The 20,806-nt window shown below is 42.1% G+C and overlaps 2 protein-coding genes across 6 annotated transcripts in view; both read right to left on the reverse strand.

Annotated features, from left to right (window-relative positions):
• The window catches only part of LOC111971131 (ly6/PLAUR domain-containing protein 1-like), a 32,248-nt gene extending 15,459 nt beyond the window's left edge, over nucleotides 1-16,789 (reverse strand). Inside the window, exons 1-3 of one of the 2 annotated variants that reach the window (XR_011480667.1) lie at nucleotides 16,330-16,789; nucleotides 13,061-13,195; nucleotides 4,028-5,049 (exon numbers count right to left, since the gene is read on the reverse strand). Coding sequence is in view for 1 of the 2 variants with exons in the window: in XM_023997924.2 (XP_023853692.1) it covers nucleotides 4,814-5,049; nucleotides 13,061-13,195; nucleotides 16,330-16,378 (420 nt within the window). In the remaining variant the exon portion in view is untranslated. Of the gene's footprint in view, nucleotides 1-2,160; nucleotides 5,050-13,060; nucleotides 13,196-16,329 lie in introns of those variants that run through there. The other variant, XM_023997924.2, reaches the window with a different exon arrangement.
• An 811-nt stretch (nucleotides 16,790-17,600) lies between these two features.
• LOC111971068 (nck-associated protein 5-like) overlaps nucleotides 17,601-20,806 on the reverse strand; it is a 124,883-nt gene continuing 121,677 nt past the window's right edge. For all 4 annotated transcript variants that reach the window (XM_070445929.1, XM_070445930.1, XM_023997871.2 and 1 more), the window contains 1 exon segment: nucleotides 17,601-20,186. In XM_070445929.1, coding sequence (XP_070302030.1) covers nucleotides 19,863-20,186 — 324 coding nt within the window. In that variant the 3' untranslated portion in view covers nucleotides 17,601-19,862.

The raw sequence follows: 20,806 nt of genomic DNA on the forward strand, positions 1-20,806 counted from the left end.
TATGTTCTCCTACATTAATTTCACCTTTCCACAAACTTCAGTGTTTCCTTTCAAATGGTATCAAGAATATGCATATCCTTGCATCAGGTCCTGAGCTACAGGCAGTTAGATTTGGGTATGTCATTTTAGGCGAAAATTGAAAAAAAGGRYCGGSTCCTTAATAGGTTTTAACACCRAAAACTATTTGCCTGAAAGTTTATTTGTTGAGAAGCCATAACAATCACATCTTCAATGTGTTCTAGTGTAATTGCATTCCCCTCCAAGACGCTTGAAATAAGCAGCAAGACGCATTGTGAGAAACAGTGTAGAGTAGCATTTGAGAGGAGGTTTTCAATCATGGCCGCTTTGTATTCAAACCACTCTCTAGGTGTTTTTGTTCWTGGGCTTTAAATTCTAATCTCTTATTTTCTTTGCCAGCCTTTATCAGGTCACAATGAAAACCAGCGGTGACTATCTCTAAAGTGGGCATTCTGGGCTTTTGTATATGATATTAGAAACACCGAGATATTGATAACTCCAGGAGAAGCCCAATCATGCTCGCAMAGGACACATCAGACTATCTGCTGACTGTTGACCAAAGATACTTATTCCGCTGACATTTTCCACCAGCCTTGTTATAATATTTGTCATCTATACTTCATTCTCCTCTTTTATATGAAGACCCAGTCTGGTCCTCTCTCCCCAGACAGATGCATAGTGGGAGAAAGCTAAAGGCTCAATTTGAAACATATGTCACACTTGCAATGTGTTGAAATGCTCCATCAAGGTATATTTGAAGACATCTGATAGCATATCACTCCATTGCTTAGAGCCACGTCCGTCTGTGTTGCCTCTAAATGGCAAAACAGTGCTATGTAAAGGAAAGAGTGTGAGACTTGTTCACTGCCTACATTARGACAGCACTGGGTTGTTTGTCACCGCACACACCAAGAAGGCAGMGMACGACCCTGACACAGCTGATCTCTCTAACACACGGATTTGAGCTGTATCACCGTCAAAGGTCTAATCAATAGTTTGTTATACCATAGAGAAACCCACGCACTGCACCCTCCTCTACCGTCTTTCCTGCCTGAAGCAAATGATCGTTGTGCTTGTTAGCACCTGCTTGTTCATCACTGACTGCACCGAAACGTGTACTTCCCCGTTTATGGGTGATTGAATGGCAAGAAGCAGCTTGGTTATAATTGGTCTCTGCACCGAACTCCTTATTGCTTTTCGTAGCATGATAATTGAAGGTGGTGACAATGTAAAGTGTATGATAGTGTGGTACGCAAAGTGGACGGCAGAAAGTAGCATTATACGGCACAGTTAATTTAGTCCCTCACCTACTGTGGAGTAAAATGTACAATCTTCGGATTGAGAAATGTGCTTTACAAATTAAATGAAATATTATAATTAAATGGAAAGACAGTACAATGGTCTTACTAGTTTGTACAAGGCTAGACAGCGAAACAGTGACAATGTTCTGAAGACATGGTTAATAGTGGTCACGAATGGGTTGTCATATTCCAACACAATTATACAGTAGTTGTAATTAGAGAAACCTAATAATGCAAAACTTTGAGAAAAAAATCTGAAATGAAGGTCTATTGCATTAGTACAGTCTGTAATAATGGAATTACAACATTGGAAATTGGGAGCGGCAGAATTATAATGAAACAGGTGCGTGGGTGGGTGCTTTGTCCACTAAGATGTCAACGTTAATCGATGAAACCACTTCAATGTTTTCCATTCTGCCCTAGCCTATATCTAACTGTGTGGAAGTTACAGAAATATGAAATGCAGGGATATCTCCCTGTGATATCCATTTTCCAGACGGTGGAATCAGTTGAACAAGGACTATAGTACGTATCTGGTGGTGAATAATAAGAAAAACCCTAGCCGCTGGAGGTCACTGAAATTTCAAGCTCGGCTCCGAGACATGATATTTCACAGCCTCCGTCACCCTGGGTCTCTCATTTAAACGTGGGGCACGGCTGTGTCGGGCATCCCTCTCTCCCTCGCTCCCTTCCTCCATCTCTCTCTCGCAGTGTGAGGTTGACTTAACAAGGCCCATGTCTCACTTACAGACAAGCCTTAACTCCCCCAAAAAAGAGGTTGGCATTTTAAGACTCATGAGGTCATTAAAAATCTTATTATACATATTGTATTTGTCTATTACATATTTAGGTCAATTGAAAACAGAGTGGTGAGGCTGCTGTTTCAGAAGCACTGTTTTTTTTGTCACGACTCTTTATTTGCATTTCACATGGGCAGAATATACAATCACTCTTCACAGAAGACCAATTAAGGTTGACCATCAAAAAAATTACCCATAATACCACAATTCTGTTAAACATGTCTACCTGTTAGTTCAATGCCTTACACGTTCAAGATAAACATCAAATCAGGAGAAAATAAGCTGTATCACTATCGTTTCATTTAATCACTATCTTTTCATTTGAAAGATGCATTATGACATACTTCATACATTATCCCATTTCAATAATTGTAATGGCCAATTAATAAATCAAATCAAATCAAAATGAGAGTAAGTTATTATATTTGTTTCTGAAATCTATTGACATTTCATAAATGCTGCATTTTAAAAATAATGGTCTTCCCTTCTGTCTCTGTGCGGCCTTTTCAGAAGAATAAATAAACAATCAATTGACAATAGACCCAGCTGAAAAGACAGACAAAGTAGATGACTGTAAAGCTACTGTTAAGCTAATACTGAGTATGACTGGCAAAAGCCCATGGCACAAGAACCAAGYAAGAAACACTAGCCAACATAAATAAACACCCCCTCGTGTATTTCCTCATGCAACTGTTGTCCTTTACTCTTTTGTATGTACAATTCCCTCCCAAATTAACTCCACATTGTCGCGTCAACATTCAGTAGTCATATAAACTCTAATTATCATGGAGGTGGCGTCAGTTTTAGGGGTCAATAGAAACATTTTGACCAGTCACTCACTCCAATGTTTTATGTGGATCATGTTATACAATCCGAAATATTGTAGTTGTGTTTGTGCTCTCTCTGGTATTTTCGAGTGGCAATCCATCAGACAGGAAACATCCATCGAAAGAGAGAGAATATGATTTCACTAAGACATAACAGTACGAGCAGTATTTGTACATGATGCATTGTTGAGTATGTGTATCCATCAACTATGACCCTCCACCTATAGCTAAGTGATCCATTCCACAACACGCCGTACGGGGTGAGCGTTCCAGATCGCTGATCGTTTTGCAATTGTTTCCACTTCCGTGAGTCAATGTGTTGCAAAGGACATACGTTGCTGAATGAGCATGATACTAACATCATAAATAGTGGCAGATGAGCAACTACACTYAAAAGCACCTCTACACAGTTTAAGCAGGTAGCTACAATAACCAATACTTGTATCCGACCTTCCCGCATTGACAGCCACATATCTCATGTCTATACAGAACATTTTATAATATGCATCCCTGCAATGAAATGTCCTTAACCACTAGGCTACCTGCCTCCCTACTTGAAGAATGACACCTCAAAAAGTTTTTGAAGTTGAAACTGGATGTTGATACAGATTGTTATCATACTGTAAATGACTACTGCTAATAACAGGTAATTGAATATGTTGATTTATATAACGTCTAAATGGATAAGTTTAAGAACAAATCCCTTSTGTCTTTCAGCAATATTTGAAGTCCAAGAAATTAATTGGGTATATACAGATGTAGGATCTTAATTTGATCAACCTGTTTTTGCAGGGAATTTCCTGCACAGTAGGGAAAGCAAACTTGTAGTGTATTCAAGGTTTTTAAAGGCTTCTAAAGTTGTAATTTCCACTTTAAAATGTTGGACTTGGTTTGCCCTATCAAAAAAAGTTATCAACCCCTACAAAAATGTCCATTAATTATAATCTACACAATAATTTACATTTCTGTAGGATTTGTTGCTMTAGGAATATTTTCCTGCTGTGCGAAACTGGCCAAATTAAGATCATACATCTGTACTTACAAATGATATAAGACATGAGATCCAGCATTTAGTACTTACTGTAACAAGAACTTGTACCAGTAGCAAATGATGCAGACATCTAAGTATATCTCCAAAATCCCTACAACTCGCTGCTCAATGTCCTCAGCTGATAGTGCCATCTCTACACTCAGATCCATAATGAGTTAACACAATTCTCACACAGCTAAACGGCTGCTGAGTACTCACTGACTGTGATCCCGTCTGACTCCTAATCATCGGGACTATTGATCTGACGCGTTCAATCTTCCTTTAAACAGGAGAACACCGACGTTGATGAGGTCAGTGCCCACTGCCCCCAATAGGGACCCTACGGAGTAAGCAAAGGGTGATTGGAGGGCAAGCGATGAACGAAGAAGAAGGAGGCAATGGCAAGCATTCAGTTCTCAAAAACTCAAAACACCAGGATTATACAAAAGGGATCCTTCCAAAGAGTCTTAAGCTCTTGAGTATCCGATCCAAAGATGAAGCTGTAGAGTCCACAGGAGGCTGCTGAGGGGAGGACGGCTCATAATAATGGCAGGAACGGAGCAGATGGAATGGCATCAAACACCTGGAAACAATTTCTTTGATACCATTCCACTTACTCTGCTCCAGTCATTACCACGAGCCCGTTCGACCCAATTAAGGTGCCACCAACCTCCTGTGATAGTCTCTTATGTATAGGATTCTTCTCCAAAGACGACACTAGAGTCTGATGTAGCCAATACACTACGTAGTGTTATGTACACAGTAGGCTATATGTACTGTCATAATACTCTAGTGTTATCTTCGGGTAGAGTAGGGGACAAATGGACGCCTCTAGGTCTATGTCAGAGCGAGGGAGACCAGCGTGAGGGAGACCAGCAGCAAAAGAAGGGAGGAAAATGAAAAGGTCGCGGCTGATGGGACCGGGCGGTTCTTCTTCCGGGGCCCATTGCAGAGCGGTGTGTTACAGCAGGAAATGCACACCGAGTTGATCCTTCCAGTGCAGAACTGCTGGTAGCCTGACGAGGATATGAGGCACGCCCCGGATGAGGCGCAGGACTTGCGGTAAAATATGCCTGAAGAAGGAGAGAGAGAAGCGGTCAGGGATAGTGGAAAGCTATACAGGAAGTGCAGGTCAAGGTATATGTGGTAGTGAGACTGTTGGTGAAACTGAGCCAAGTCTCGGAGCAAACTGAGGTAGCACAAGAACTGGGGAAGGGAGGGGTGAAAGTCCTTCAACTGTCATTTTTGTTTTGTTTTCATGAATGTGTGTATGTTTTATGTTATGTCTGGCCTATGCCATGTCTCTCACCCTTTCACAGTGCATTTTCTTGTACGTAGAGCAAATATCTGTGAAAATCAGACAAAGCCATATCTAATCTACCTTTTTTCACAAATATACAGGAATAACAATTACACATCAAGAAAATGTGGTGATTTGAAAATATTAGCCTTAGGATCTTAGCTTAGTGAGAAATTCTTGAGACATACAGTATATTGTAATTCAGTGCTATTTGCAATTGAACAGAACTTTATCCTGATCAATACTGGAGTGGGTCATATTACTGCGAGGTGGTCCTCTAAGTGCCTAGAACCTTTGTAGAGCCGTTATACAAAATAAAACATTTGAGAATGTCATCTCGACATAGAACATAATGCTCTCAAACTATGGAACAATTGCAACAAAACTATGCTTTGATTTATATGGTGGCGAGAGAATGCACATGAATAAGAGGGTTTCGATTTCATGGAAATATTGTCGTGCCATTAGTCTTACCACAGGAGGTGGTAAGAAAGCCTGCGTCTCCCTGCCTGATGAATGAACACCTTGCAGGGACTCAACAACTCCCACTTCTCCCTACTCCTTCCTAGGAAATAGACACTGGGCTTTTGGACACAAACAAATCCAAGGTGATCCTGGAGATGTGACTCAAGCTCCACTGAATCCATACGCATTTGTACTTGTTATAAGCATATATGGATGCTTATAATGTCTTTATTTTTWWTTTATTTTTTATTTCACCTTTATTTAACCAGGTAGGCTAGTTGAGAACAAGTTCTCATTTGCAACTGCGACCTGGCCAAGATAAAGCATAGCAGTGTGAACAGACAACACAGAGTTACACATGGAGTAAACAATAAACAAGTCAATAACATGGTAGAAAAAAAGAGAATCTATATACAATGTGTGCAAAAGGCATGAGGTAGGCATAAATGAATAATTACAATTTAGCAGATTAACACTGGAGTGATAAATCATCAGATGATCATGTGCAAGAAGAGATACTGGTGTGCAAAAGAGCAGAAAAGTAAATAAATAAAAGCAGTATGGGGGGTGAGGTAGGTAAATTGGGTGGGTAGTTTACAGATGGACTATGTACAGCTGCAGCGATCGGTTAGCTGCTCGGATAGCAGATTTTTAAAGTTGTTGAGGGAGATAAAAGTCTCAAACTTCAGAGATTTTTGCAATTCGTTCCAGTCGCAGGCAGCAGAGAACTGGAAGGAAAGGCGTCCAAATGAGGTTTTAGCTTTAGGGATGATCAGTGAGATACACCTGCTGGAGCGGCGTGCTGCGGGTGGGTGTAGCCATCGTGACCAGTGAACTGAGATAAGGGGCACTTTACCTAGCATAGCCTTGTAGATGACCTGGAGCCAGTGGGTCTGACGACGAACATGTAGCGAGGGCCAGCCGACTAGGGCATACAGGTCGCAGTGGTGGGTCGTATAAGGTGCTTTAGTAACAAAACGATGGCACTGTGATAAACTGCATCCAGTTTGCTGAGTAGAGTGTTGGAAGCTATTTTGTAGATGACATCGCCGAAGTCGAGGATCGGTAGGATAGTCAGTTTTACTAGGGTAAGTTTGGCGGCGTGAGTGAAGGAGGCTTTGTTGCGGAATAGAAAGCCGATTCTTGATTTGATTTTGGATTGGAGATGTTTGATATGAGTCTGGAAGGAGAGTTTGCAGTCTAGCCAGACACCTAGGTACTTATAGATGTCCACATATTCTAGGTCGGAACCGTCCAGGGTGGTGATGCTAGTCGGCGTGCGGGTGCAGGCAGCGAACGGTTGAAAAGCATGCATTTGGTTTTACTAGCGTTTAAGAGCAGTTGGAGGCCACGGAAGGAGTGTTGTATGGCATTGAAGCTCGTTTGGAGGTTAGATAGCACAGTGTCCAAGGAAGGGCCGGAAGTATATAGAATGGTGTCGTCTGCGTAGAGGTGGATCAGGGAATCGCCCGCAGCAAGAGCAACATCATTGATGTATACAGAGAAAAGAGTCGGCCCGAGAATTGAACCCTGTGGTACCCCATAGAGACTGCCAGAGGACCGGACAACATGCCCTCCGATTTGACACACTGAACTCTGTCTGCAAAGTAGTTGGTGAACCAGGCAAGGAGTCATTAGAAAAACCGAGGCTACTGAGTCTGCCGATAAGAATATGGTGATTGACGAGCGGAAAGCCTTGGCCAGGTCGATGAAGACGGCTGCACAGTAATGTCTTTTATCGATGGCGGTTATGATATCGTTTAGTACTTGAGCGTGGCTGAGGTGCACCGTGACCGGCTCGGAAACCGGATTGCACAGCGGAGAAGGTACGGTGGGATTCGAGATGGTCAGTGATCTGTTTGTTGACTTGGCTTTCGAAGACCTTAGATAGGCAGGGCAGGATGGATATAGGTCTGTAACAGTTTGGGTCCAGGGTGTCTCCCCCTTTGAAGGGGGATGACCGCGGCAGCTTTCCAATCCTTGGGGATCTCAGATGATACGAAGGAGAGGTTGAACAGGCTGGTAATAGGGGTGCGACAATGGCGGCGGACAGTTTCAGAAATAGGGGGTCCAGATTGTCAAGCCCAGCTGATTTGTATGGGTCCAGGTTTTCCAGCTCTTTCAGAACATCTGCTATCTGGATTTGGGTAAAGGAGAAGCTGGGAGGCTTGGGCGAGTAGCAGCGGGGGGGCGGGGCTGTTGGCCAAGGTTGGAGTCGCCAGGAGGAAGGCATGGCCAGCCATTGAGAAATGCTTGTTGAGTCTTCGATTATCACGGATTTATCGGTGGTGACCGTGTTACCTAGCCTCAGTGCAGTGGGCAGCTGGGAGGAGGTGCTCTTGTTCTCCATGGACTTTACAGTATCCCAGAACTTTTTGGAGTTAGAGCTACAGGATGCGAATTTCTGCTTGAAAAAGCTGGCCTTTGCTTTCCTGACTGACTGCGTGTATTGGTTCCTGACTTCCCTGAACAGTTGCATATCGCGGGGGCTCTTCGATGCTATTGCAGTTCGCCACAGGATGTTTTTGTGCTGGTCGAGGGCAGTCAGGTCTGGAGTGAACCAAGGGCTATATCTGTTCTGGTTCTGCATTTTTTGAACGGAGCATGCTTGTCTAATATGGTGAGGAAGTAACATTTAAAGAATGACCAGGCATCTCAACTGACGGGATGAGGTCAATATCCTTCCAGGGTACCCGGCCAGGTCGATTAGAAAGGCCTGCTCGCAGAAGTGTTTTAGGGAGCGTTTGACAGTGATGAGGGGTGGTCGTTTTGACCGCGGACCCGTGGCGGATACGGCAATGAGGCAGTGATCGCTGAGATCTTGATTGAAGACAGCAGAGGTGTATTTGGAGGGCAGGTTGGTCAGGATAATGTCTATTAGGGTGCATGTTTACGGATTTAGGGTTGTACCTGGTGGGTTCCTTGATGATTTGTGTGAGATTGAGGGCATCAAGCTTGGATTGTAGGACTGCCGGGGTGTTAAGCATATCCCAGTTTAGGTCACTACACGAACAAACTCTGAAGCTAGATGGGAGCGATCAATTACAGATGGTGTCCAGGGCACAGCTGGGAGCTGAGGGGGTCGGTAGCAGGCGGCAACAGTGAGAGACTTATTTCTGGAGAGATTAATTTTTAAAATTAGAAGTTCGAACTGTTTGGGCATAGACCTGGAAAGTATGACAGAACTTTGCAGGCTATCTCTGCAGTAGATTGCAACTCCTCCCCCTTTGGCAGTTCTATCTTGACGGAAAGTGTTATAGTTGGGTATGGAAATCTCAGAATTTTGGTGGCCTTCCTAAGCCAGGATTCGGACACGGCAAGGACATCAGGATTGGCAGAGTGTGCTAAAGCGGTGAGTAAGGCAAACTTAGGGAGGAGGCTTCTGATGTTGACATGCATGAGGCCAAGGCTTTTTCGATCACAGAAGTCAACAAATGAGGGTGACTGGGGACATGCAGGGCCTGGGTTTACCTCCACATCACCCGAGGAACAGAGGAGTAGTAGGATGAGGGTGCGGCTAAAGGCTATCAAAACTGGTCGCCTAGAGCGTTGGGGACAAAGAATAAAAGGAGCAGATTTATGGGCGTGGTAGAATAGATTCTGGGCATAATGTGCAGACAGGGGTATGGAGGGGCGCGGGTACAGCGGAGGCAAGCCCAGGCACTGGGTGATGATAAGAGAGGTTGTATCTCTGGACATGCTGGTCTCAATGGGTGAGGTCACCGGCATGTGTGGGGGGTGGGACAAAGGGGGTATCAGAGGTACGGAGAGTGGAACTACAGGGTCCATTGCAAACCAAAACAATGATAATGAAAACTAGCCTGAAAACAGTATGCAAGGCATATTGATATTTGAGAGAGACATACAATAAGGCATAAAAGTGATTGCAGGTCTTGATTGGGAGAGCTAGCTAAAACAACAGGTAAGATAACAGCAGCAATAACAGGGTGCTAGTCTAACACAGCAACAACAGGTAAAAATGGCGACGACTAGGCAGAGAGGGTCGGATTAACTACACACAAGATCCTGAGTTAAAGCACAGAGCCGACAGATAAAACACAAATAAACAGAATGGAGTACCGTGAATTAATGGACAGTAAGCATGCATCAGCTATGTAGCCAAGTGATCATAGTGTCCAGGGGCAGCCGTAGATGGAGCAGGGAGGCCTCCACTAAGCTAGCACGCGGCGTTTAAAGTTAGTAGCCCGGGGGGTGGTCTGCTCAGACGGAGGGGGTCTGCTCAGACGTGGTCGTGTCGACAGAGAATCCAGAGAATCCAGCCGAATGGCGAAAGAGAGGTTGTGAATTGTAGAATTGTGTTTTGCTAACTGGTGCTAGCTTCGTGGCAGTGGCGCTAACTGCGCTAGCTGCAAGCTAGCTGTGAGGATCAGAAGTAGTGGCTCAGGGATTCGGCAGGAATCCGGCGTTGTTGTCGAGAGACAGTCCGATGCTGGTAATTGGTGAGTAATATCCAGGCTAATACAGGGCTGGTGTCTGTGCAGAAGGTAAAAGCTACTAGCAGCGGCAAAAAATGGCTAAATTAGCTTGTAGCTGATTTAGACCAGTTGTGATGGATTGGCAGGGCTTCTGTGTCGGCAAAAAAGGTCCAGTCCAATTGGCAAAAGAGGTATTGTAGCCAAGAATTCGCTGGTAGACCTCTTCGGCTAGCCGGCAGATGGGCCTAGCTCGAGGCTAGCTCAAGGCTAACTGGTGCTTGCTTCGGGACAGAGGTGTTAGCCAGTAGTAGCCACTCGGTTGCAGCTAGCTAGCTGTGATAATACGGTGTAATTGTCCAGAGCTTGCGTCAGGAATCCGGTGGTGTGGTAGAGAAAAAGCAGTCCTATATGCTCTGGGTTGATATCGCGCTTGCAGACTGGCAGGTATTGGCCCGGTATTGAAGCTGGCTGTGTCCGAGTTAAGGGCGAAGACCGCAGCAGTGGCTAACTGACTACTAGCTTTACTAGGTTTATAATGTGTTCTTTGCTGAAATTTGTCAACAGACTGCAACGAGCTGTCATAATGGTGAGTAGGGGCGGCAGGTAGCCTAGTGGTTAGAGCGTTGGGCCAGTAACCGAAAGGTTGCTGCATCGAATCCCCGAGCTGACAAGGTAAAAATCTGTCGTTCTGGCCCCGAACAAAGCAGTTAACCCAGTTAACCCACTGTTCCCCGGTAGGCCGTCAGTTCATAAGTGCTTACGACAAGTCTTACATTGCATTGTAACTGTGGCATAACGCGTTATACCTGTCGCCGTTAAGTAAAGTGTTACGAAAAGTTCTAATTAAAGCGTAGAGAGGGAATATATGAAAGGGGGAAGAGAACTGCTAGTCACATTAAAACTTCCATCAAAACTTTAATGCTCTAATTTACTCGTCTTTCTCTCGAAATAATGACAGACGAGCTGTCAGACAAAGTGGCAATTTGTAAATGCAATACAATATTCTTGTTTTGTCTCAAAGACGTCAGACAAGCCTTCAAGACAAAAGTAGCCCATTTCAGCCTGCGTCAGCCCCTGATTACTGCTATTAAGTTTGACTTAACTAACAATACAACTTCAGCTTAATCAACCCTCTGCTTTGTTCCATACTTCATCACTATGCACATTTAGAACTGACAGTCTAACAAACCAAGTCCCCAAACCTTTGTTGGGGAGAGGAATGTGTAGAGACCAAGCTGACACCAATTCACGTGCAGAAGTCAACTTTCCCTGAGGATTACGTTACAGACGTCTTCACATATCATAAACACATTATGCAAGTGTTTCTTTCCACGATAACGTTGTGGTAATTCGCAAATTAATTATTTGTGATAAATTGTGGTTGCTGCATATAAAGATAATTAGTTAGGCTCCTGGTCTCAGGCTGACATTATATGAAATGATCAAATTAAGGAACACATTCATTACCCAACATTGCTAGAAAGTTTTATGTTGGAATAAAAGTATGCATGAATTTTCATTTTATCTGCTTACAGGAGCACATAAGAATCCCTTTGCCAACATCGCATTAGAATCAAATGACTCAGAAGACCTTTCGAAAGAGTGCAGAGACTGGAAAAGATTTCTGAATATACTGTAAGCATGTGCATTTCACACAAAAGTGAATCCTTATCTCAAGGTTATTCAAACCATTACACAGCATTACACAGTGTACATTTGTTCATGACATTATTGCCATAGATCATTGCCTTTGAGTGATGAAGTTTGTCAACCATCACGTTCAGAGACATAGTTTGGGCATAAAACACTCGCTAAAGACAATCTAGCTACATGTATGATGGTCTTGGTACATTTTTTGAATACTCTTGTAAATMAAAGCATACATTTGATCACAAGTGACATACTGTACATGTAATAACATTGGATGTGGTAGGYTCAATAGGCCTAGTGTATTTGAAGGGTGTTATCTCATTAAGCAATAAGGCACGAAGGGGTGTGCTTGCCAATATACCACTGCTAAGGGCTGTTCTTAAGCGCGATGCAACGCGGATTGCCTGGATACAGCCCTTAGCTGTGGTATATTGGCCYTATACCACAAACCTCCTGAGGTGTCTTGTTGCTATTATAAACMGGTTACCAATGTAATTACAGRAGTACAAATAAATGTTTTGCCATACCTGTGGTATACGGTCTGATAATCCACAGCTTTCAGCCAATCAGAATTCAGGGCTCATATTACCCAGTTTATAATTTTTTTTAATTATGCATGGATCAACTGAGTACAGCAACCAGCAACCAAGGGGGTTAACCACCCTTTGGGATAATCCCATTAAAAGAATATGAGCCATAAACTATGAATTAACTATGGTAATAGCCTCTTCATCTATGGAGATTCTTTGATAGTTCCCAATTGATTTAGTGGGCATACGTATAGGCCTAGTTTATGATCTCATTTGTTGACGTCACAAGGAGAACCTATAGGTCAATTCCACTGAATTCAGAGATAGAGAGGAAGTACAGGAAAGAGGGAAATATACCTTATTTAGGTCACATGTTAAAAGTGTCACAGTCCGGTGTGGCTTGGTTTTGCATGGCAAGGTAGGTGTCAGAGAAGGCAGTGTGGCCTGGGGTGGTCTAGCTGCAGAACACATTTATATTGTGTTCGGCGTAGGTTCTAATCCGGCCCACACCCTTCTGACACAAAACAGATCCCCCGAACTTCCTGTCTTTCTCTCACTCGTCTCTCTCGTCAGACTAAAGCTCACGCTCTGCTGTGGTGGAGATAGAGCATCTGTGAGAAGGGACTACTCTCCCACTATCTCTATCCAATAAAGAACAAATGATGAAAGGAATGGGACTGCCCAGGAGATGCTGTTTTCTTACCATCCTTCTTCACCAGTACCTCCTTCTGACACATGTCCTGCACGTTGACCGTGCAGTTGACAATGAACTCCGGCGTGGAGCATTCATTGTTTTTCACCTCCTCACACTGGTAACACTGGATCTGGAGAGCATAACCTGTACAAGAGAGAGACCGGAAGAACCACAAGGGTTAAAAAAAGCCCACGAGAACAGTTCACCAGTATCTGGCATATAGTATCTCATTAGTCTATGAATGTTGGTCAAGAGAGACTACAAGCAAATTCTTTCAATTGTGTTTAGCTGTGCTTGATTGAGCTTGCCTGGCACATCATAACCAATGGAGTAGTCAGAAAAGTGCAAAGCAACTCTGCCCAACCGGCACTCCAGGCAGGCTTGATCAAAACGCTGAATGTTTTTGAAAGATTAGGCCTAAAATCTTACTTGAAAGATTTGAAAATGTTATTTTGTGCAGTTCAGTCATGAGTATTATCCCTTGTTCATCTGGGGCCTTTCAGCCCCACATATTTTCCTCCCAACTAATCAAGAATAAGTGTTTTCGTGATCTATTGCCATTACCACAGACCAGGAACTGCATCCTCGAGGAGAGACAAATGCATCTTTGAAATGAAAAAGTCTCTTTGCTGGCATTTTGAAAGTCAACTTGGTCCCTATTTGCAATGATCAGAGGACAAGGAGGTGGACTCTGGAAAAAAAGACTGGATATCCTCGATGAATAACAAATGTGAAGATTGTCTCAAAGAGCATTTCATGTTGAAGAGACGTTGTTGATGCTATCCTTACACATGCGGACATGTTACAAATATCAGACAATAGGCATTGGAGCTAATATGATGACGTTTCTGTACCGCACCACAGAAAGCACTGACAAGTCACACAGAACACATACTTCTCTGACTACATACACATTTGTCAAGACAACAAAGAAACACAGTAGAGAGGAGTTGTTTAATGCACAAACAGATCTGGAGTCAGGATAAAGGGATTTTGACTGAAAATAATGAAAAATATGTTTCAACAATATAAATCCATACTCTCATTTACTTGCCAACTAAACTTAATATAGAGCCGTCAGACACTTGTGTGTGGAAGCTGGGCATACTGTATCTGTGCAGGGAAAAAGGCCCCTCAACTGTACCCACTAAAATAATAATTGCCATTGTGACTACTACAGGTCAAAACAATCAAGCCAGAGTGTTTCAAACAGAGTGCTTTATCCACACACTCAATGAAGCTGTTGCTCCAGCACTGACTTCAAATGAGATGCATTCATTCTAACATGACTGATTGGAATTAAATGGAAATTGAGATTAACAAAGAATGACAGATGGTTGGCTATTCATGCAAAGTTGTTTCACAGGGATGAAAAATCGGAAGAATTTAACAGAGGATACCGGATGGAGAGCACAATCTGATTCAGGGTTTGCAAACGGGGGTTTAGCAGAAACATGCATGACCGTGCAATGATAAACAATAATTCCAACATTTTCTCAAGCGCCACAGTTTCAGGTCATTTGTTCTCCATGACAGATAGTACTGTGTTCTAATTATTGAAATGGCGACAGTCATTCATTTCCCAGTCTGACAGCGCCATCAAGCACAAATTCAATTGAAAAGGATCCCCCCCAAAAAATCCGAGCGTAATTACTTTAAAACCAGATAAATGCTTCAAAATTCCATCCATCAACCGAGCAATAGTCTCTTAAAGTGCCTAAACACATCCTAGACTGTGCTGCATTTGTCCTCTATAAACCACTGGATATTGACACTATATATAATGAACATTTAAGCAAGCATAAAGTAATGTACATATTGTCTATACTGTTCATATTGTTCCGCATTATTCTTTTCACTGAGGTAAAAACCTCATCAAATTACCTAGAAGTAATTTCTGCTAACAATGAAGATGATGTTTAAGGAGTGGGTATGTTAACCAAACGCAGCACATCCAACTCAGAACGGACAGAGGCATTTTTGGTGAGATCAAGTTCTTACCGGTTCACTGTTCATATGCCATGTGCAATGGGTTCAAGTGGAAATATGGACTGGAAAAGCTCTGAGCGGCTCATTGTCACATCATTCTGATGATATGATCAGTGGGGGGATGTTGGAATGACAATGCGGACTAATCCATTGACATGGATTATCATTGTCATTTTACCTGATTCTTTTTTAACAACCACATTACCACCATTTGTATACGTTATTTCCATATCATTGCTATAAGGTGACCCATGTGGATTGAGAAATCAGTTTATTTGCCGTAATCTATCTTCAATTGTGTATTTTCCTTCCACAGTCATCTGAAAAGAGACAGCTTTGTTATTCTCTGCATATTTAGTGATATTAATATTCAACACAGGTGTTCATGGAGTGGTAGATCAGCTCATTTAACACCCACTAAAAAATGGTGATTTAGTTTACTACATTCACCTGAGCGGACAACTGTTGATCAATCATGCTCCTTATCATTTGAGCTTGATGGAATGCCTACACCTGTAAAATAAAATGTTGAATTGCATTTGTGTTGTCAATTAGAGAGCTATTAATTAGCTATTGATAATGAGTGGCCTACACATGTCCCTCTGCTTTATAAAATGAGTGAATACATTCGTCACGTGTAATGGTGTCTAGTCATGTTTAATAGCAATTAATCGGGAATACTTAATAGCCTAATTAGCATGCCATGTAGGGCAATTGTAAGATCAGAAAGATGTTCTTAATATGGAATAATGTTCAATGTTTCAGCATGTCACGCTCTATTATTTTACATTTACATTTTTAATCAACATCATTAAATTGAATCAAAGATATGTAAAATAGTAGTCTAAATCACATTTTGAAAATATCTGCCTTTGCACAGGTGATATGTGCATTAGTTTTACAGACGCAATTCTGACCTAAGGTGACATATTTTCTGTAGCTGGAGCGCAGGTGCCATTAGAAATGTAAAATCCAAGAATCTGTGCCACAATTTCTTATTCCAAGACAGTTATAAATGCATTTAACGAGATGATTTGATCTGCAATGGTAACCTCCTGCGCGCCTCACTGTTGGCATTACCAGACCTCTACTAGACTTCTGAAAACGATTTAATTGTTTTCATCCGACAAAAAAAGCTGCCCAAAATCATTTAACCATAATCCAAACTTGAATTAGATTGGAATACCTGGAAACGTTGACACATCACTTGAGGAAATGCTCTCAGCATCCGAATACAACGCAGCAAGCCAACACATGTAAGATTACGCAGTCTCCAAAGTTTAGCATACCTGTTTTGAGGAAAATTCCAAGCAAAGTTGCATAAATGAGAAGCAACATCCTCTCCCAAATGACACTTTAGAGGAACACATCAGACCAGGTGAACTTAAAACGAAAGCAAAACCCTTAGATGGATCCGTGGCATCAATGTGTTAGAGCACATTCTGCAGCGAGGAATGTGATGCGCAGCGCTGGACGAGGGTGAGCTCTGCCGTTCGAGAGACTACGTTGCAGAATTCCAGTGAAATTGGATAAAGATAAATCATAAAACGTACCACGTGATGAAAGCTCGTGATATGGAAGCAATTCATCAATCACTCATATCCTACACACGCAGATCCGTGACTGTTAATTGCGTCCAAATATGAAAAAGTCACCTTTGGATAGGCTTTTGGGCATGGAGTGCACCGTTGGCAGCCATGCACATTTAACCAGATTTAGAAAGGCTACTATTCATGAAATACATTTGTTGAGATCTTATGGATCTTCTGTGTCTGTTAAGGGTCTTGTATGTTTCAGTTAGAGAGAGAGAGAGAGAGAGAGAGATGGGAGAGAGAGCGAGAGAGAATGTTTGGGTGTCACTCTTGGGTGGCTGAATTAATTACTTTTATTTATAGTCACATAATTACCCATCAAGAGACTCTAATTGTTATAAATACCCCTGCTTTATAAGCACTGTCAAAGAGAGTGAAGCTCAGTGAACACAGGCTATACGTTTAACGCGTTTTGTAGTTGAAGACTATGACATGAGCTTTACCGCAGGACTTGGCTCAAACCTTCCCTCTTNGAGAGAGAGAGAGAGAGAGAGAGAGAGAGAGATGGGAGAGACAGCGAGAGAAAATGTTTGGAAGTCACTCTTGGGTGGCTGAATTAATTACTTTTATTTATAGTCACATAATTACCCATCAAGAGACTAATTGTTATAAATCCCCCTGCTTTGTAAGCACTGTCTCAGAGAGTAAAGCTCTGTGAACACGAGCTATACGTTTAACACGTTTTGTAGTTGAAGAATATGACATGAGCTTTATGGCAAGCATTTGAAGACAGGACGTGGCTCAAACCTTCCCTTGCCATTATTAATCAATTCCCTGCTGTAGCCTACTTACAGACACTTCAGGTACACATTTATGAGCGCAATGGCAAAGATCCGTGAAGATCTCACTGCTCCTTGTGACTATAGTACCTTACATTTGACAGTATATGATATTGAACGCACACCTGTATGACAGSACGCACCGACACACAAACTTCAACCTCCAACAGTTACGGAAGCTGCACCAAATTGAAAATAGGAAATCATTTATTTTTATTTGTATTGGAAATTATTACATAAAATATATCATTAAAAGTCTAATGTAACAGCCAAAATTGCACACGTAATTACCGAAGTAACACTGCTGGTAACAGGTTCTCTTACAAAGGAACAATCAAGCAGAGAAGATGTGAAGTAGGACAATTAAACACCACTATACAGTTCCATGTACAAAAAGTGGGATATAAATACTCGTCAGCTAGAAAAAAATACATTATGGTCTTAGCAAGACTCTCCTTACATATTGTTAACAGTTTCATGGAAAATGGTTCAAACAATGAAACGTACACAATCTGTTTTTGATTAGCACCAGAATCAAATTACGCACGTTTGGCATGATGATGTATTCCTACTACATTTCAAATGTGTTATTGGATAAAGTGATAAAAGGTTGCAGCTGTAGCTTTTATTCGACAAAAAACATTTTGTATCGACAAACCCTACAGGAAGTCACAAAACGAGGAAACGATCAAGAAAAGTTTAGCTGTTCTCAATCAGAAGACATATAGACAAGATTGAATGATTGGCAAACATAACACAATGATTTAAATTTAAAATTGCATATACCAGTCAGCAATGCTCCATTTTGATATTAACTTAATTGCAGTTTTTAACACACAAACAAAATATACAAAGAAAGGAGTGTTTTATGATTCTACAAGAGACACAATTTCAACAGTTCTGTTATCCTGCAGTTCATAAAGGTTTTACTTTTCAAAAAATGTCTGTTTTCCATTAAAAAATGACAGCATTTTCCGTGAGTTGTAACCTTATATTCAAGGTAACTAGGTATAAGCGTTGCATTTTCCCTGAGCTACTGGCAGAGACCTTGCTCCGCAAATGTGTTATTGAAGCCAACAGAAGTTTCTGATTCATCAGTACCATTCAGACACTAGTTTAGTTCTGTTTACATTACATACTGAGTGACCCAAGTACAATGGTGATGGTACGGGAAACATCAGGATTTTTTTCTACTTCCCCAGAGTCAGATGAATTCGTGGATACGTCTCTGCGTGCAGTTTGAAGGACGCTGCTAAATAGTGTTCGCATAATGACTGGAAGTCTATGGTAACTGCTAGCATGCTAGTAGATACCATAGACGTCCAGTCATTGCGCTAACGATAGTTAGCATTGGCTCAGAAACTAACTCTGACTTCCTTCATACTTGAAGCAGAGACATAATAATGGCCTCCATGAGTTCATCTGACTGGGGATGAAGATAAAGGGCTTTGTTGCCAAATATCCTGAAGTATCCCTTTAAGCCACTACACAGCAGTTGAAGTTCATCTTGACAGTTTTGACTTGCTGGTAGAAATGATTGATCATGTATTGATCATGTATTTCTCATCTGTACTACAACTCAAAGTCGAAACTGACTCCAGTACATTCAATATGCAGGATATTGTTCTTTAAGATTCCACAGTACTGGTGGTTCAATTAAATGTGCATATGCATGTATTTAGGTCACTTAATATAAAGTATAAATCACACCACTTCAAAAATAAAATACATTATTTGTTCTTGTTCTCATGTGTGTCACATTTTAGTTCACCATGCAACTTTCAAGATACCACAGCAGTCTGAAAATCGTACACGTTTGAGCCAATGGCTTTAAGAGCTATGATTGCATGGTATGGGTTGCAGTGTATTGCATGATGGTAGTTGTGGCGTGTAGGCGTGCCATTATGGCATACAACACTGTGGCAGTAAAACTTTGTTCCAATTCAAATTTGAGAAATAATGATCAGTGAGAAAACCATCTATCCACATCCAACAACCCTAATAGTTTTTTGCACATTTGATGATTCTTAAGGTATTGCTTCACACTACTTGGCATCATCAGTTGCTCCTGATGATATTACTAATTGGTTTGATTTTGTGGTATTTACTCTAGTTGTGTCTTCAAGTTGAATTTCACTTTTTAAATTCCTTAAAAACTTTGTACATTATTTTTTACAGTGCAATGATAAAAGAAATCCCCCTTCGGGAAAAAATATATAACGCTAGAAGACAATTTCTAATATTGCTTTCCACACCTTGAACGGTGGTAAGGTTGTAGCCTATAGTTTAATTGTCCAGGTTAGAGGTCATGCAAACTGTACAGTCTGGGTTCACGTCCTTATCTTATGACATCACCTATGACATCACTTCCTTCCTTGTGACCTAAGTGCTTCGGTTGGTGGGAGTAGCAGAGGACTCCACAGAATCGTCCCCGGCCTCCACTTTCTTACTCTACACATCGTTGGAGCCTTGACTGGTGCATGAGGAGAAGCTGTCGTAAAGCGAATCGCTGAGAGAACCCACACGCTCCGCCCCGGGCTTGTTGGAGTAGTAGCTGGACGACGAGGGCTCGTTGTCAACCCTGCTGCAGCAGTCCTCTTCTCTCTCCCCTGCGGAACAGGAGCAGTCATCGCTGCTGGGCCTTAGCTCTGTCTCCGGGTACAGCCCCAGCCCACTGCTGTTCAACTTGTTCAGGGACTCCAAGGACACGTCTCTGGAGCCGGCCTGGTCCCCTCCGTCGCAGCTGCCTGTCGTCATGTCCACTTGATTCCCTTTCTACAGCAAAAACAAGACAAACAAGAGAGGAGAAAATTAGACGAGAGGTGTTTTTGTCATCTGCCCACACTGCGTCCACAATGCAGCACATTATTATCACACTTTAAAAGGGTCAATCTGGTATTCAAACAACAATAAAGCTTTCCCAGATTGACCCTTTCTCCATATCATTTCATATAAGTAATCTGTCACTCGGTCTCTCAATAAAGAAACAACAAAAACAAGGCTGTCATGCTGAATTTACACTGAGTGTACAAAACATTAGGAACACCTTCCTAATATTGAGTTGCACCCCCTTTTGCCCTCAGAACAGCCACAATTCGTCGGGGCATGGACTCTACAAGGTGTCGAATGTGTTCCACAGGGATGCTGACCCATGTTGACTCGCGAGGTCAGTCTATGTCATGGAAATGTTTTGTACACTCAGTGTACATCTACTTCAGCGTGAAGCAACACTACAAAGCAATTTGACTACTGCCATTCCCGAGTATTGCATTGATTTATTGAGAGCTTTGTTTATTCTCCTCCTATGCTTAAGGCCCAATGAGTCTGTCTGGGGGAATCTGCCGGGAGATATCAACCTCTCTACATGGAGGGGGGGGGGGGAGTGATTCTCCTTC

The sequence above is a fragment of the Salvelinus sp. IW2-2015 genome, linkage group LG12 (genome assembly GCF_002910315.2).
Source record: "Salvelinus sp. IW2-2015 linkage group LG12, ASM291031v2, whole genome shotgun sequence".
In the NCBI taxonomy this organism is placed as follows: Eukaryota; Metazoa; Chordata; class Actinopteri; order Salmoniformes; family Salmonidae; genus Salvelinus; species Salvelinus sp. IW2-2015.